Below are 16,278 nucleotides of genomic sequence, written 5' to 3'. Positions count from 1 at the left end.
AACCATGTCAGCATCACAGACACATACAAGAATCTGCGGGCCTCCGCTGACTGACCATGTGGCCCAGCAGGAGGGGTGCTGGTTGGAACCAAGCCGGGGGTCTCCTGCACTGAAGCTGAGAATTCTACCAGTGAGCCACCAGTGACCTTGTGCCCAGGACACACACACCCACCGCCATCGCATTGAATCCTGCTTCCAACCAACCACAAGTAAAGGACACAACTCGTCTGGACAAACCTGAAAAACCAAACTCGCTACCATCCAGTCGATTTTGACTCATAGCAACCCCACAGGACAAGGTAGAACTGCTCCCCCTAGTGGTTTCCTGAGACTGTAACAACTCTTTATAGGAATAAGAAGCTTTCTCTCCCTCCTGGGAAGCAGCTAGTGATTTTGAACTGATGACTGTATGGCCGGATCAATACCAGGCCGGCTTCTAGCAGCAAGTGACCACCCACGCGGAACTGACCAGAGCTGGCTGAAACAACTAGCAGCGAGTGACCTTGAATCTCCCACACACACCTGCAGAGCTGACCAGAGCTGGCTAATGGCTCGCTTTATTCTCAACCCGCTGCTCTGCACCCGGCATGGCCCGTTTGGCTCAGTGCCCGCTTTGTTCTCTCGGCCCACTGCTCTGCACCCAGCACGAATACACCCGAAACCAGTAAGACACCTTACATTCCAGAAACCCTACATTCCAGAAACCCGGACATACCTGTATCTCCCAATCCCTGACTACCTTATATGGACTCAAGACAGTCCAGGCACATGTTCCCTGGCCATATAAGCACCACCCCTGTAGTCTGGGGCGCGACTCCCTCGGCCCAGACACTGTGGACCACGGGACTTCGCCCAGGCTAGGATTTTCTCCACAATAAAGCCTGTTTGCTCTAATTCAACTGATTTGGTCTCTGGCGCCTCTCGACTACCTTACACTGACCTTTCCATTAGCAGAACCATGCATGACCTCCACAACCACCACACCTAGGCTGGAGGAGGTCCCCAAAATATGTGCTGTGAAACTTGACCCCTGTGGTTATAACCCCATTTGCAAATGGGTCTTCCAGTAGGGAGTCGATTGAGTCCCTGTCTTTGGAGATAATAGAAGATATTAACAAGCAAGAGGAAAGGGAGGGGGAGGGGGAGGGCGAGGGGAGGGCAAAGCCGAGGTAGGGAAGAGAGATACCTTGCCACAGGACCACAGACCAGGGACAGAGCTCAGAAGAGTCAAGAGCCTTCCCCTCGAGCCCACTGAGGGAAAGCCTAACCTGAATTAGAACTTATAGCCTCCTGACCTGTGAGGGAACAGACTCCGCTCGTTCAAGTCCCCCACAGCGGCCGGACTAAGACCTCAGCCAAAGGAAAACGGGCCTGGAAAACAAAGCCACAACACAGAGGAAGACAGAGGAAGCGGTCTTCTGGGAGGGGGCCCCAAAGCTGATGCTTGTCTTTCTGTCAGGAGTTCGGCTTGTTTTTGCAAAAACTGTCCTTTCTCTTTCTCTCTATTTAGACCCGGCTAAATCCCATGGATGTTCATAAAAAGCAGGTGCTCACACCAAGAGAGGCCCTGGAAGCCCTGCGCTGTACTGAACCTGCCTCCAATCTGTTACTTACCTACCTGGCCTCTCCCAGCCAGCCTGGGGCCCTCCAAGCCTGAGCTGAACACTTTACAAAGAGGTGCAAATGCAGCCCATAAATAAAGAAATTCCAACCTTCCAATTTGTCGCTAGGTGTGGTCAGGTCGGTTCTGACTCGAGGGACCCTGTGCACAGCAGAAGGAAACAGGGAATCCCAATTCAGGCGATTCCTAATAGCCAGATACTCAGAAAGAATCTTCAAGGACTGGTCATCTTGGCTGAGCTGGGAAAGAAGTCCTAGGTGGCCAGGAACACACAAGCATTTCTGAAGATGTTAAGCATTTTTAAAAAGTTGTCCTTCAAACATCCACCAGCCGTCAGTCAGGGTGTAGTTTCGGGCGTGGCTCCTGCGTTTCTGGGATGCTGGAAGCTATGCCCCTGGCATTTCAAATGCCAGCAGGTCAACCCCATGGTGAACAGGTTTCTGCAGCGCTTCCAGACTAAGACTGCCTTCTAGAAAAGATCCTATGGATCATCACAGAATGGTATCTGCTACCGTGTTTGAAGACACCGTAGCACATCTTCCAGCACCGCACAGCAGTTGACAAGGGACCAACAACCAGGGAGAGAGCGCAAGACTGAGCAATGTCCCATCCTGTCTCACATCACCAGCCATCTCCGGGGCCACTACCTCTTAAACGTCAAAAGCCGACCTGCAGAACTGATGCACCTCTAACCCCTGGGTAAGAGAAGGCAGAGGAACAGTTGCCTCTGGGGGGTGCGGGGTGACAGGAAAGAGGCACCAGGGAACACTGTTGGCGGGGAGACATGCCCCACATCTTGGTTGGGGTGGTGTTCACATGGGAGCTGACATCCGCCAGAACTCACCCAACAAGAAAATCCTGATCTCTTATTTGGTCTGCAAACTATCATATAGAAGATCTCTCTTATCTCCTAAGAATTCCTCCCACCAACACATTAATGCCAAGAACCAAGCTCATAAAAATTTAAAAAAAACAAAACAGAAAACTTGACCCTCCCCATAAACAATAAGGTCACGAGTGCCAGAGTTGGAAATTACAATGAGAATGTTGAGAATGTTCCTGAAACATTTTAGGTATTCACTGACCCTCCCAGCAAGCCAGGAGGCAGACAAAATCATGCTAAAATACCAGTGAGGACACTGGCCCAGGAAAGTCAATCCATTAAAAGTAGGTTTCTGAGACTGTAACTCTTTACCAGAATAGTAAGCCCACTCTTTTGCCTGTGAACCTGCTGATAATTTTGAACTGACAACCATTCAAATCGAAGCCCAATGCATGGGTAAGCACTACACCACCAGGGATCCTTGACCATTGCCCAGAGTTGTGAAGAGGCTTGCCCTCCGGCAGAGTTCATTAGAAAATGAGTTATCGCCACATGCTCTGATTAGGCCAGGGGCTTGCCTGGGTGTGTTTTCTATGGAGATCACTGTACTGGGGGCCACAGAGGCATGAGTCTCTTTGTTCTATTTAAGTGGCTTTGTGCCTCAATCCTTGGACGTCATCATGACCTCATGCTAATGGTCTCTCCAATTCAGAAGATGTGCATGTCTTGACTTTATCTGGTTAAGACTTAATAAACATTCTCCTTAGATTATTTTTTTTTTAAAGTGCAACCAACCTACTCCCTACTCACCCTGAAGAAAGGATCACTGAAAAGATGGTGCTGTAGCAAAGTCTAGTGATGGAGCCTGGCTAGCAGAAAGAATAGCCTCTGAGTCCTGAAAGCTTGTCATAAAACCAGCAGCCATCTAAGTCAGGCGTCAACTAAGTTCACACAGAAGCAGCACACCAGCCTGTGTGATCCCAGGATTGCAAATAATGAAATCCAAATCTGAAGGGGGGAATGATATCAGAGCTTACGTTCGAAAAACCTGCTTTGCAGAAGGCAATGGATGGGGGTGGAAGCCAGAGTCCATTAGCAGAACCCCCATACGGATTGTCTCCGTGGAAGCCCTTCTGGGGTGTCCAGGGATGTGAATCGCCTAGACAGCTGGCAGAGATCACCGTAAATTTGATGAGGGCAGAGGATGTTGCTGCCGGGTGCCATCGGGTCAGTTCTGACCCAAAGCAACCTTATGCTATGAATCTGCCCCGTCCTTCGCCACCTCCCAATCATGCCTACACCCATCGTTGCAGTCACGGGGCCAATTCGTCTCTTGGAGGACCTTCTCCTCCTCCGCTGGCCCTCTATGTCCTTCTCCAGGGACTGGTCTCTCCTGACCACATGTCCAAAGTATGTAAGACAAAGCCTTAGCTCTAAGGAGCACTCCGGCTGTACTTCCAAGTTAGGTTAAAATGTAACACCATTTGGCATGCATCTGGACCCATTTTAAAGTTGCTTCAGCATTTACCATTTCTGCTTTCTTTCCGACTGAGGTTTGGTTTTTTTTTGTTTGTTTGTTTTGTTTTTTTTTAATTTATTTATTTTAACAATTCATTGGGGCTCTGAGGTTTGTTTTGTTTTGTTGCTGTATGGTTTATTTGGTGCCTGCTTGGTTTTTGTATGACTTTCTGCATATGAAATTCACAGGTAAAGCGATAAAGTCTGTCACCGGATTAATAATGACTTAGGAGCATGGCAGGAAAAATCAGGTGAAAATGGGGAGCTAACAACAAGCAGGAGGAGAGAAGAAGAAAATATTCTGGGATTGATTGTGGTGATGATCGCCTAACTCTTGTTATAATCGAGCTATTAAATTATAAGCTAGGTGAAATGTTTAAATAATAAAATTTTTCATGAAAAAATTTTAATTAATAAATTGTTATTCCTCCCACCCAGGAGAGGGTATTGTTTATATCTCCACAGGGAAAGTGGGACCAGACTTCAAACCAGTGCCGCAAGGTGTGAATGCAATATCCCGGCGTGGAGTAGGGAACCAGTGGAGAGGTCTGGGAGGCTGGCCCCAGCACCAAAAATTAAGTGGATTCCTGCCCCTCCCCTGAGAAGAATTTGTTTCAAAGGACGATGTTGATTCTGCAGCTCCGGTAGAGGGACGTATCTGATCAGAGCACACGGGAGCAGGTGAAGGGGGAGGAGGAGAGAGTGGAGCACAGCCTGGCCCACCAGGCCGTGAGGATGATGTTCCTGAGTAGAGCAGCCAGTCCACAGAGAGAACAACATGGCTGGCTCCACTATGAGAAATGATGCCAATCAGTGACCAAGGGTGATACAGGGGACAGCACCGGAGACACAGTATGGGAATTGCACCTGACCTGACCCCACCACACCGAGGCAAAGCACTGGGGGAGATCAGCAGAACAGCAAGGGAATGGAGCGGCAAGGTCCCCAGGGAATGCTGAAAGTGGACTCTGGGGCCAGGGCGTGCTGCCCCAACAGACTGGACTGGAAAACACTCCTAAGGGCCAGCAAGTGATCCTTGAACTAACTACAAGCTTTTCTTTCTTGATGTGTTTTGTTCTGTTCTTTGTCAGTGGTTTGTTGTTGTTGTTTTGTTGTCTCGTTGTGTACTGTTGCTTTGTTTTCCTCTGTCTTGTTTTCGTGCATGTTAGTGTCTCCACAGGTCTGTCTGAATAGGACAGGCTGGATGAACTATCTGGAGGAAAAACAACAGGACCGACAGTTCCGGGGGGGACTTGGGATAGGGGGAAGTGGGGAGGGGGGTAAGGAAGTGGTGTTAACAAACACAGGGACAAGGGAACAACATGGGACCCAAATTGGTGGTGAGGGGGGAGTGGCAGGCCTGGTAGGGAATGATCAAGGGTAAGGTTACGTAAAGAAGAGGTATAGCTGTAACCCAGGTGGGGACGGAGCTTGGTAGTAGGGCAGGAGGAAAGTCAAGGGAGATGGAGGAAAGAGCTAGGAGTCAAAGGGTATTTATAGAGGTCTAGACAAAGGCATGTACATGCAAATATATATATGAGGATAGGGAAATAGATCTTTGTGTCTACATTTATAGGTTTAGTATTAAGATGGCGGAAGGACCTTGGGCCTCTACTCAAGCACTCTCTCAATGCATGAATACTTTCTTTTATTAAATTGGCACTCTACAATGCTCACCCTCCCGACACAACTGCTGAAACCAAAGCGGATGAACAAGTAAATGTGGTGAAGAAAGCTGATGGTGCCCGGCTATCAAAAGAGATAGTGTCTGGGGTCTTAAAGGCTTGAAGATAAACAAGCGGCCATCTAGCTCAGAAGCAACAAAGCCCACATGGAAGAACACACCAGCCTGTGTAATCACAAGGTCCTGAAGGGATCAGTTATCAGGCATCAAAGAACAAAAAGTCATATCATTGGCTGCACCCCTCCATGATACGATCGCCGAAGACAAACGGGTACATAAGCAAATGTGGCAAAGAAAGCTGATGGTGACTGGCTATCAAAAGAGATAGCGTCTGGGGTCTTAAAGGCTTGAAGGTGAACAAGCGGCCATCTAGCTCAGAAGCAAAAAAGCCCACATGGAAGAAGCACACCGGCCAGTGCGATCACGAGGTGCCAAAGGGACCAGGTATAAGGCATCATGCAAAATATATATATATATCTATATATATACCATAGTGAATGAAGGGGGAAGTGCAGAGTGGAGACCCCCAAAGCCCATTTGTCGGCCACTGGAGATCCCCTCATAGAGGGGGCTTAGGAGAGGAGATGGGTCAGTCAGGGTGCAGTGTAGTAACGATGAAGAACACAGCTTTCCCCCAGATCCTGGATGCTTCCTCTCCCCAAATACCATGATCCGAATTCTACCTTGCAGGACTGGATAGGGCAGAGGATGTGCACTGGTGCATATGGGGGCTGGAGACACGGGGAGTACGGGGTGGATGATGCCTTCAGGACCAGGGGTGTGAGGGGCGATGCTGGGAGAGTGGAGGGTGAGTGGGTTGGAAAGGGAGAACTGATTACAAGGATCTACATGTGACCTCCTCCCTGGGAGATGGACGGCAGAGAAGGCTGGGAAGGGAGACTCCGGATAGGGCAAGATATGACAAAATTACAATCTACAAATTAGCAAGGGCTCACGAGGGAGGGGGGAGCGGGGAGGGAGGGAAAAAAAAAAGAGGACCCGATGCAAAGGGCTTAAGTGGAGAGCAAATGCTTTGAGAATGATTGGGGCAGGGAATGTATGGATGTGCTTTATACAATTGATGTATGTATATGTATGGATTGTGATAAGAGTTGTATGAGCCCCTAATAAAATGTAAAAAAATAAATATAAATAAATTGTTATTCCTAAAAAAAAAAAAATGCAGCCAAACCCTTTGGGCTATGAGGTTGGATGGCCGACTTTGGCTTTTTTTGCTTTTGTGAACTGTTGGCCGTAGATTGAGTGTGCAGGTTCACAGAGCAGGTTGTCAGTGTTTCAGTCCACAACCCAGAAGCCATTTTGCTTTATCCCTTGTATTGTAATCCTCTTAATGCCACGCTCCTATCTCAACCCCACCTGGGTTTCATGGCCCCACTGCTTGTCTCGGAACCATTCTGAATTGGGTCCTAGGGCACAGGCTGCCTCCTTGACCTCCAAACGTGGGTGGGCTATTCTTAGCTGTTCATACCTCCCTGGTGTTACTGCGCCCCTTGGAGACCGGTCTGCTGTTTGGCTGGAAATTGAGCCATGGGGGCGAGTTCAGTTATTGACCTGGAGGATGATTGAGGGCCATGGTCTTGGGTTCTACCAGTCTATCTCAGGGCCAAAGCAGTGTGTGCACCTCCCAGGGCTGCTAAGCTTTCCCGATTCCACGCGGGAGGAAGCACGGCCTTTATGGACTGCATGATGCCAGGCTGACCGAACGGTCCCTCGAAACTGTGGTCCTGGTATCCCAGAACCAGTGACTCATCCCCTCCAGGTGTCTGGTCATGTTTCACTGCGCACAGCGCGCCACCAGCCAGGAGCCCCTCAACAGCAGCTCACGGCACTGTTCTAACATGACAGCCTAGGCGCCCTGACGGTGCAGCAGCAAAGCGCTCAGCTACGAACTGAAAGGTGCCGGTTTGAGCCCACCAGGTGCTCTGAAGGAAAACAACGAGGGCCTCAGCCTCTGTGAAGATTTACAGCTTTGGAAACCGGTGAGGCAGTTCGCCTTGGTCCAGGGGGGTAGCTATGGGTTGGCGTTGGATAGAAGGTAGTGTATTGGGGTTTGTCTGTTTGATTGTTTTCTTAAGAGAAGCCATGCTGCTCTCTGCACTTCACATACACCCCCAAAGCTCTCCCTGACATGCCAAACGCCTCTCCTGAAGAAGGAGCCCCAATCTCTGTAACTCACTTTTCATATCCTGGTGTGACCGCTGGCAGGGTCCCAAGTGCTTGTCTGTCTAATGAGGACCCCTTTTCCCCATCAGTGCACAGGAACCTCCATTCCCTCCTCTAGGAGAAGTCGGCATTCTGTCTCTTCTGACCCAGCTGGTTCTCCCCACTTAATCCCTGCTGAGTTCAACCTGCCTGTCACCATACTGAGGAACCCTGGTGGCATTAGTGGTTATGAGTTGGCTTGCTAACTGCAAGGTCATCAGTTTGAAACCACCAGCCTCTCTTTCTACATAGTTACAGCCTTGGAAACCCACAGGGGCAGTTCTACCCTGTCCTATAGGGTCAGTATGAGTCGACATCAACTAAATTGGCCTGAGTTTGGTTGGCAAACCCCCTACCCCCTCCCAATATTTAGCTCTGAGAATGAAAAGGGGATGATAAATGTGACCCAAATCTCTACTCACCACAGACACCCAGTGTGATGGAAATGGGGCTGCAGGATGCCAATGTCTGTACCCCAAGACGAGCCTGGGTGGTGGGATGGGGGATTGTGCTACAGGGCTGGGTGATGGGCAATAGGGCCATGGAGGAGCACACAGAGTGGGCTGTATTAATCAAGTCAGAGAGGCATGGGGGCAGGAGAGAAAACACGGCTGCCTTCGTGGGCATCTGTGGTCCCAATCTATGGACATGTGGAATACACCTCTGAGGTGTCTACAGCAGAATGCTTACACTGCTACGTCCTCATGACTTAGATGCCAGGGCAGGTGGAATGACTGCCTTTCAGCTAACAGCACGTTAAAGGGCAGTCTGGTCGATGACCGGGGGACTTCAGACAGTCCATTTCATCTGCTGGTCTACATCACAGACTTCCCACACACGTCATAGACTGGCTCCTGTAAATCAATGGCTAACTCCTAGCTTGATTGGGTAGATGCATACAATAAGCAAGACTAAGATGAAATCAGGGCATTTCATATAAAACCTTCCGTTTCTAACTCTTGGGCCTGGCAGCTCTGGGTCCAGGTCCCTTGCAGGGGCGGAGTAGCACCTGCCCACGCCTCAATAGCCCCGAGCCCCCCAGTCCTTCCCAAGACTGGCTTCCCCGGGCACTGGCGTCTGCCAGGTCAAGGCATCCGCTTCCTGGTAACCCCCAGGCTCATTCACTCAGCGCCTGTCACCTGCCTGGCCCTGACAAGAGCGCCTGCTACCCAAGGGGTGGGGGTGGGGCGGCACGCTGAGATAAACCACCTCCTGCCCGGTCTGGCACCTTCTCTCACTCACAAATGAATCATAGCAGGAAAGAACTGTCCTCACATCACCCCCCCAGTGTCTGAGCTGCTTCATGCACTGCTGCATGCCCAGCCCCCAGCACAGCGCCTGGCTCACAGGAGGAGCAGGGAAACACTCAAAACTCACTGCCATCGAGGCGATCCCCACTCAGAGTCACCTACAGCACGGAGGAGAATTGCCCCCGTGGGCTTCCGAGACAGGAACTCTTTACGGGAGTGGGAAGCCTCATCTTCCTCCTGTGGAACGGCTGGTGGATTCGAACCACTGACCTTGAGGTGAGCAGCTAAATTCAAAAAAAAGGGAGGGAGGGTGGAAAAGACGGCGAGGGAAGGGCTGGAGTAGCTGGTCCACCCTGTTATGGTCAGTGCACACAGGATGCAAGTCCTGTCCCTCCTCAACCCGTCACACGGAGACTCCAAAGAGCGAAAGAGAAAACGCTGTCTCTGAAACCAATGCAAGGGACACAGCTCCCGGAGGCAGGCAGACTCGGCCCCGAGTCCAGTGGGGCCTTGCCAACACACAGCAAGCACGCAGCCAGTATGTGCTGGAAGGATGCCCGGCAGGCAGCTCAATGAATGAATGCGTGGACGACGGCACAAGCTTTGCCGAATCCTGGCCCTGGTGATGCACCTGGAAAAGCTCCGGCACTCCCGAGTGTCTCCCGAGTGTGGTGGCTTGAGCGCCTTTCCTCCCTGAGAAGCTCGCGAACCCAGTCACCCTGAACGGCGCCCAGGCCACCTCGTGGTGACAGGACAGACTGGCACACCGTGCAGGAAGCTGCCCTGGAGCGGGCGGCTCCATTAAGAAGCCACCGGGAGCTCCTAGAGACAGTGGGGCAAAAGTGGAGCAAGCTCCGTCATAAAAGAGGCCAGACTTACCAGTCTAAATAGGACCAGTAACGCCCCACGCCCAGACCCCAGTCACCCTTCAGGTCTGGAACAGAACTCCCCTCTACAAACAGAAAGTCGGCACCAGCGACCTCAGGAGCAGCAGCCTCTGCACAGAGAGGGAGGGGGCACAGGGAGTTGGGGAGGAAGCCGGTAGCTGGTGGTCTGCTGAGGGACTGGCTGGAAAGGAGCTGAAACTAATTACCAGCTCTGTAAGCCTTCACGGAAGCCACAGTGAAATGTTACAAACAATACTGGGAGGGTGGGGTGGAAAGGGGGAACCAATGACATATGACCTCCTCCTTTGGGGACAGACAACAGAAAAGTGGGTGAAGGGAGTCGCTGGACAGTGCAAGATATGACAAAATAATAATTTATAAATTATCAAGGGTTCATGAGGGAGGGGGAGGGAGGGGAAAAATGAGGAGCTGATTCCAGGGGCTTAAGTGGCGAGCAAATGTTTTGAGAATGATGAGGGTAATGAATGTACAAATGTGCTTTACACAATTGATGTATGCATGGATTGTGATAAGAGTTGTATGAGCCCCTAATAAAATGATTTTTTTTTAAGTTTAAAACAAAAGCAAATAAATTCACCTACGTGAGACCCAAAGGGTCCACAAATATACTGGGGGTGGGGGTAGCGGCACGGGGCAGGGAAACTAGAGTCCAGGATATGGAACAACCAGACTGCAATTAATGAGCCTGCTGATACCTGGTGAAAAAGACCAGTGAACAACTCATATGGGAACTATCCAATGGGAACCCCAGTTCTTACATGAATAATGCAATAAAATATTATCATTGGTTATCTACTTTATCTTAAGTCAATCACCACTCCAGACACAAAAGCAAGGGAGGCAAAGAAATTCCTGCTTCCAGTCTTCTCAGGACCCTGGGAAACCACATCCGCACCAATTTGAACTCACCAACCACTCTGCAAGGGCCTCATCGCACTCTTACAGGGCAGAGCGGAGCCCCCCAGGGCTTCTGAGGCTGTCTACCTTTACCGAAATGGATAGCCTCATGTTTCTCCCTCTGGGGTAGGGGAGGGTTTCGAATAGCCAGCCTTTGGGTTAGCAGCCCAAAGCTTACAGATCAGTAACCATGTACTCACCAGGGGTACCCAGTAGGTATAGAGCGCGCCGAGTCTCATTTCTGGAACAAACTGGGAGCAGGCGAGAAGTAAGAAATAGAGGTTGAAAAAGTACTTGAACTGGTTGAAGAGCACCTGGGATACAGAGAGAGAGAGAGAAGGGAGACATTAATTACTCAGGGCTTTGCAGGTTTACAGCAAGATGAGGGATAAGGAAAAACAACACATGTAAAAAGTCTACAACAAAAGCAGCAGCAAGAAACGTGGGTGTGATCAATGATGGAGGCGCCCCGCAGGCAGGAGGGGAGGAGGGAGGGTCCCTTGGGAGCAAGCGTCACCTCAGCCTGTTAGGTTTCTTCAGCTGTATAAATTGAAAGTGCTGGTCAGCACACAAAGCCCATTTGGACAGTTCCAGCCCCAGGGCAACAGGACAGACCGGCCCCATGGGTCTCCTGGGATGAATAATCTTGAGGGGAGCAGAAGGACCCCTTCTTTCCCTCGCAGTGGTTAGTGGGTTCAAACCAGTGACCTTTTGGTGCTCAGCGACAGAACCCGCAGGGCTGCTCCTGGAAGCACAGGTTAAGCCACCGCCAAAAATCGAACAACAAATCCACGGCTGTCAAGCTGATTCTGACTCAGAGTAATTGTGCAAGGCAGAGTGCCGCTGCCCCCTGGGGCTTCTAAAGCTGTGGATCTTTGTGGGAGCTGAGAACCTCATCTTTCTCTGGTGGGTTTTGAACTGCCAGCCTTCTGGTTAGTAGCCAAAGGCTTACAGTTAAGCCTTTTAAAATGCTGTCTAGGGAAGATGTTTCAATAGGAAATGCTATGGTCTAAGATTGAATCAAAATATTACAAGATGGGCAGTCATGCCCACAGTGTGACGTCAAAGCCATGGATGGACCCAGTGGAATTCCATCCTATCCGGTAGCTGGCCTTGACCAATGGGCATTGCTGTGTCTCCTCCAGGCTAAGGCAGGGCAGAGGTGGGGTCCTGGGTGCCTTGCTCCTGCCCTGCCATGGGGCGAGCTTGGTGGCTGTGGCAGTTACATCGTTTCATGTCAACTTGAAGATCTACAAAATGGTCGGGGTTAAGTTTAGCCTGATGGTGAGCCCTTGTAGGTATGACCTTCCCATAAAGAGAACACTGGGAACTCCCCCGCCTCCACCTTCAACTTCCTGCTGGCTGGCCTTGGTTGCTGCCAGAGAACTGCCACCGCCACTGGATCCACATGACTTTGAACCCACCAGCCTGTGATTTCCCTGCATTCTGCATCATTGCCTGTGACTGCATGAGTCTGAAGAGGGACTTATGGATTGGTATCAGTCAGACTTATGGACTTGATCTCGACTGGGCTAGGATGTTTCCTTGATATGCAATTATTTCTTGATATAAAGGTCTCTTTGACACATACCTGAGTGTCACTGAATTTGTTTTTCTAGTCAGTCCAGCCTAACACAGTGATCAAGGGCTCCAGATGACATGGCTTTAAGATCGGAGACTCAGCTCCGCAGATACGCTGCCTGCTCCCCCGCCACCTGACTCACACCATGGCCAACAATGAGGGCCACCTCATTGCCACCAAGCTGGACGGCATGGAGCGTGGCCTGGTGGGCAACATCATCAAGTGCTTTGTGCCTGGTGGGCATGAAGTTGGTTAAGGCCTCTCAGGAACACCTGAAGCAGTACTACATTGACCTGAAAGACCGCCCCTTCTTCCCAGGGCTGGTAAAGTATATGAACTCGGGACCCATTGTGGTGGAGACGGGCCAGGTGATGCTGGGGGAGACCAACCCAGCAGATTCTAAGCCAGGCACCCTCCGAGGGGACTTCTGTATTCCCATTGGCAGGAACATCATTCAGGGCAGTGACTAGGCCAAGAGCGCCGAGTAAGAAATCAGCCTCTGGTTTCAGCCGGAGGAGCTGGTGACAACAAGTCTCGTGGCTCTGACTGGTTCTACAAGAGGCCGACAAAGCAGTCCCGTCCCCATGGGCCCATTGGCACCGTGCCTGTCCTGGGTACAGCTCTTCTGGGATTGGAAGCAGTAGGATTGATGACCTGTCTCCTTCCAAAGCACACTGACCAATCAAATAAAGCCTGTGGACACTGGCGGGGGAGGAAATACCTGAGACTCTAAATCTCAGACACTGAGATTTGGGAAGCCAGAGACGGTAGGATGGTTAAAACCACCCTTAAAATAAAACTCTAACTGGATCCAAAGCTGTTGGCGTGAGGTGCTTGCTGCGCTTGCTGACTGGGTCCCAAGAAAAGGATGACACACCGCCGGGTCCTGTATCAGCCTCACCATCACGGCTGTGTTTGAGCCATTGTTGCGGGCCTGTGTCCATCCAGCTCACTGAGGGGCTTCATCTTTGACTGATGACCTTCTCCGTCACCAGGGCGACGACCTTCTCCAGGGACTGGACCGGTCTGATAGCGAGCCCAAAGAACACGAAATGAAGTCTCGCCCTTCTCACGTCTAAGGAGCGTCCTGGCCGTCGTTCCTCCAAACACAGACGGGCTTTGTTTGCCTGGCCGTTCACGGCACTTTCCGTCTTGTTCACCAATACCGAGAGCCAAAGAAAGCAGCCGTTCTAGCTCCAGATTCTCCTGATTCTTCTTGAGCCAGCTTCGGCATACACATGAAGTGACGAAAAATAGCAGGGCTTGGGCCAGGCCTACCTCAAGGTGACATCTTTGCTTGGTCCACAGTCCATCTGTGTGTCTGCTAACACTGTCTTTCCATGGCCCGCCTTCCCCCCGCCCTCCTTGCAGCATTGGAAGCAGTGGCTGCTGCTGCCCCAAAGGCTGAGACCGGGCCGGATAAACTAGGGACTTCATTACGTGCTCGTGGGCCAGAGGGTTGCTGGGAACAGGTACCTGAAAGGGTGTACATGAACAAGGGACCCCTGCAAGGTCAGACTAAAATCATAAACAAATCAACGGCAGCTCAGAAACATGTTAGTAACAATTCCCTCTCCAGGTGGCAGGATTAAAATACACCGTCTCCTTCCCTGAACTCCCAGCACCTCCATATTGCGACGCGTGTTATGTAGCGAAGGGAGAAAAAAACTCTAAGCATGACTTGTCTTTTCTTTTTTCTTTTCGGTGTTTCAGATATAATGCTAAAGGAACTCTGGTGGCACAACGGATTCAGTGTATGGACGCTAACTCAAAGGCCGACCGTTCAAACCCACCGGCCCCTCTGCGGGAGAAAGATGAGGCTGCCTGCTCCCCCAGCGATCTAGGGCCTCAGAGAGCGCACTTTGTCCTGTGGGGTCCCAGCAAGGCCGAATCACTGTGACGGCAGTGGGGAAAGGGACAATGCTTGTGTCCCCAACAGCTTTTTTGCTCCGGGTAGACAGATCAACGTGAGATGGCCAGGAGGAGACTGGCGGGCTTGCCACATGACGAAGCCCCGGCACATGCTCAGGAAAGGCAGAAGTCGCCGGTGGCAAAGGAGGCACCGAGAAAACCCAGCCGGGCACTTGCCAAACAGCCACGATGGGAACTTCATCTGGAGGGGCTTCATCCTGTGATTTTTCATTTGAAGCCCCCGCCTTGCACATTCGAGAATGGGAAGAAAAGCAGGACCAGGTCCCCGCCTATACTTACCCCAGGGAGGAAAGTGAAGAAGTTGTACTTCTGATTATTGATGACATTTCGAGGGTACCTCTGGTCCCTCTTCTCAGGGTGCCCCAGCCAGACGGTGCGGGGCCTGGGCTCCCCTCCACCGCAGCATCTCACCCACTCGCAGCACCTGCCGGAGAGACACGCCCACACTGTCAAAGCCAGGCCTGCGGCACAGCAGCCACGCCCAGTGGCGGCCACGCCCACATGGAGGTCTGCTCTTGGTGCTGAGACCCGGACCCCACGTCCACTCTTTCTTCCCACGATGCCCGGAACATGGGTGTTTTTCTTTAAGTTGTCTTCACTGGCGGTGGGGGGGGGGTTATCAGAGGCTAATTAAAAGATGCTTTTTCCACACCCCAATCACTTATTTTAAAAAGTGGGATTCATCTGGAAAGACCAAGAAGAGCAAGCTTGAGCAGGTGACTACACAGCCGGTACTAATTAGCTCGACTGTGTACCGATGAGCAGGGGCAGGCAGCCCTGTGCCGGTGAAACGGGAAACTCCCTCTGTCCGCCAGCGGCTGCATCGCACAGCACGGCCCAGGCTGCTGGCCGCACCCAAGGGCTCTCACAAGAGAAGGGGACCCACGTCCCTCAGCCCGGATCATCCTGTCAGTGCACAGCGGGCTGGAAAAACGGGGTCACCAGGTGGATTTGAGCTTGAGGTACAGCTGGACCAGCGTGCCTGATCCCCAAGGCCCACTGTCCTGAAGGGCAGTTCGCTCTTGGACACCCATCTTCCTGCATGCCCATCCTCCTGGTCACCTGGGGAGCTGGCCTGCTCAGGCCAAACACATCTGCTTGGAGAAGCCTCCCCCCAAAAGGCAGCTTGGACTTTGGGGCGACATACACACATGTAAACAAGAGGAATTGCAATTCTCGCAGCACCGCAATGGGAAGACCCTCGCCTGAATGACCCGCTGTCAGCAACCCCACCAACCACCCCGCGGCACACAGGGCAGAGTGAGAAACCCGTCCACCAGCCCCTTGCATCTCCCAGCTGAAGTGACAAGCAGACAGGCAATGAGGACTTACATATCTGTTGTCCACTGAGGGCCCTCCTTGTCCCCTTCCTCCTACACGCCAGGCCCCGGGTGTAATGCGAGGTACAGAGCCAGGAGCCCCCTGCCAGCCTGCCCGGCCAGCAAGGGCCCGGGGCATCAGCAACTGAAAGATGGGTGAGCCTGCGAGCTGCCTGCCTCCGCCGCTCAAAATTTCCATGAGGAAACGCAATTGGTCATTCTTAAAAATAGCATCCTTGTTCCAGTAAAAGGTGCCTGACAGGGCAGGTTTCACTTCTAGTAACCCATTCCGGCCGGCCACTGTCCACACCGTGCCAAGACCGGTGGCACACGGAGACCTTGGGAAGCCCCGCCCCGCCCCACCCCACCCCTGCTTCCTGGTGCAAATAACACCCTGCCTCGGGTGGCCACTCAAGTGTGAGGTGGATATGTAGGTAAGAGCCAAATGGAAGAAGCAAAAATCAGAAGGGAGGGGAAGGAGGGAGGAAGAGGAGGAGGAGGAGGAGACAGGGAGAAAGGTA

At 51.7% G+C, this 16,278-nt stretch overlaps 1 protein-coding gene and 1 pseudogene across 3 annotated transcripts in view; one reads left to right on the top strand and one right to left on the bottom strand.

Moving 5' to 3' along the window:
* The window catches only part of ATP9A (ATPase phospholipid transporting 9A (putative)), a 134,404-nt gene that overhangs the window by 91,418 nt on the left and 26,708 nt on the right, over positions 1-16,278 (bottom strand). For all 3 annotated transcript variants that reach the window (XM_075528536.1, XM_075528537.1, XM_075528538.1), the window contains exons 2-3: positions 14,718-14,862; positions 11,125-11,238 (exon numbers count right to left, since the gene is read on the bottom strand). In XM_075528536.1, the coding sequence (XP_075384651.1) occupies positions 11,125-11,238; positions 14,718-14,862 (259 nt within the window). The remainder of the gene's footprint in view (positions 1-11,124; positions 11,239-14,717; positions 14,863-16,278) is intronic.
* LOC142422189 (nucleoside diphosphate kinase B pseudogene) lies at positions 12,652-13,585 on the top strand (annotated as a pseudogene).

This window comes from Tenrec ecaudatus, chromosome 12 (genome assembly GCF_050624435.1).
Source record: "Tenrec ecaudatus isolate mTenEca1 chromosome 12, mTenEca1.hap1, whole genome shotgun sequence".
NCBI lineage: Eukaryota > Metazoa > Chordata > Mammalia > Afrosoricida > Tenrecidae > Tenrec > Tenrec ecaudatus.
Note: the sequence above shows the minus strand (reverse complement) of the source record. Positions and strands in the feature narration are given on the sequence as shown.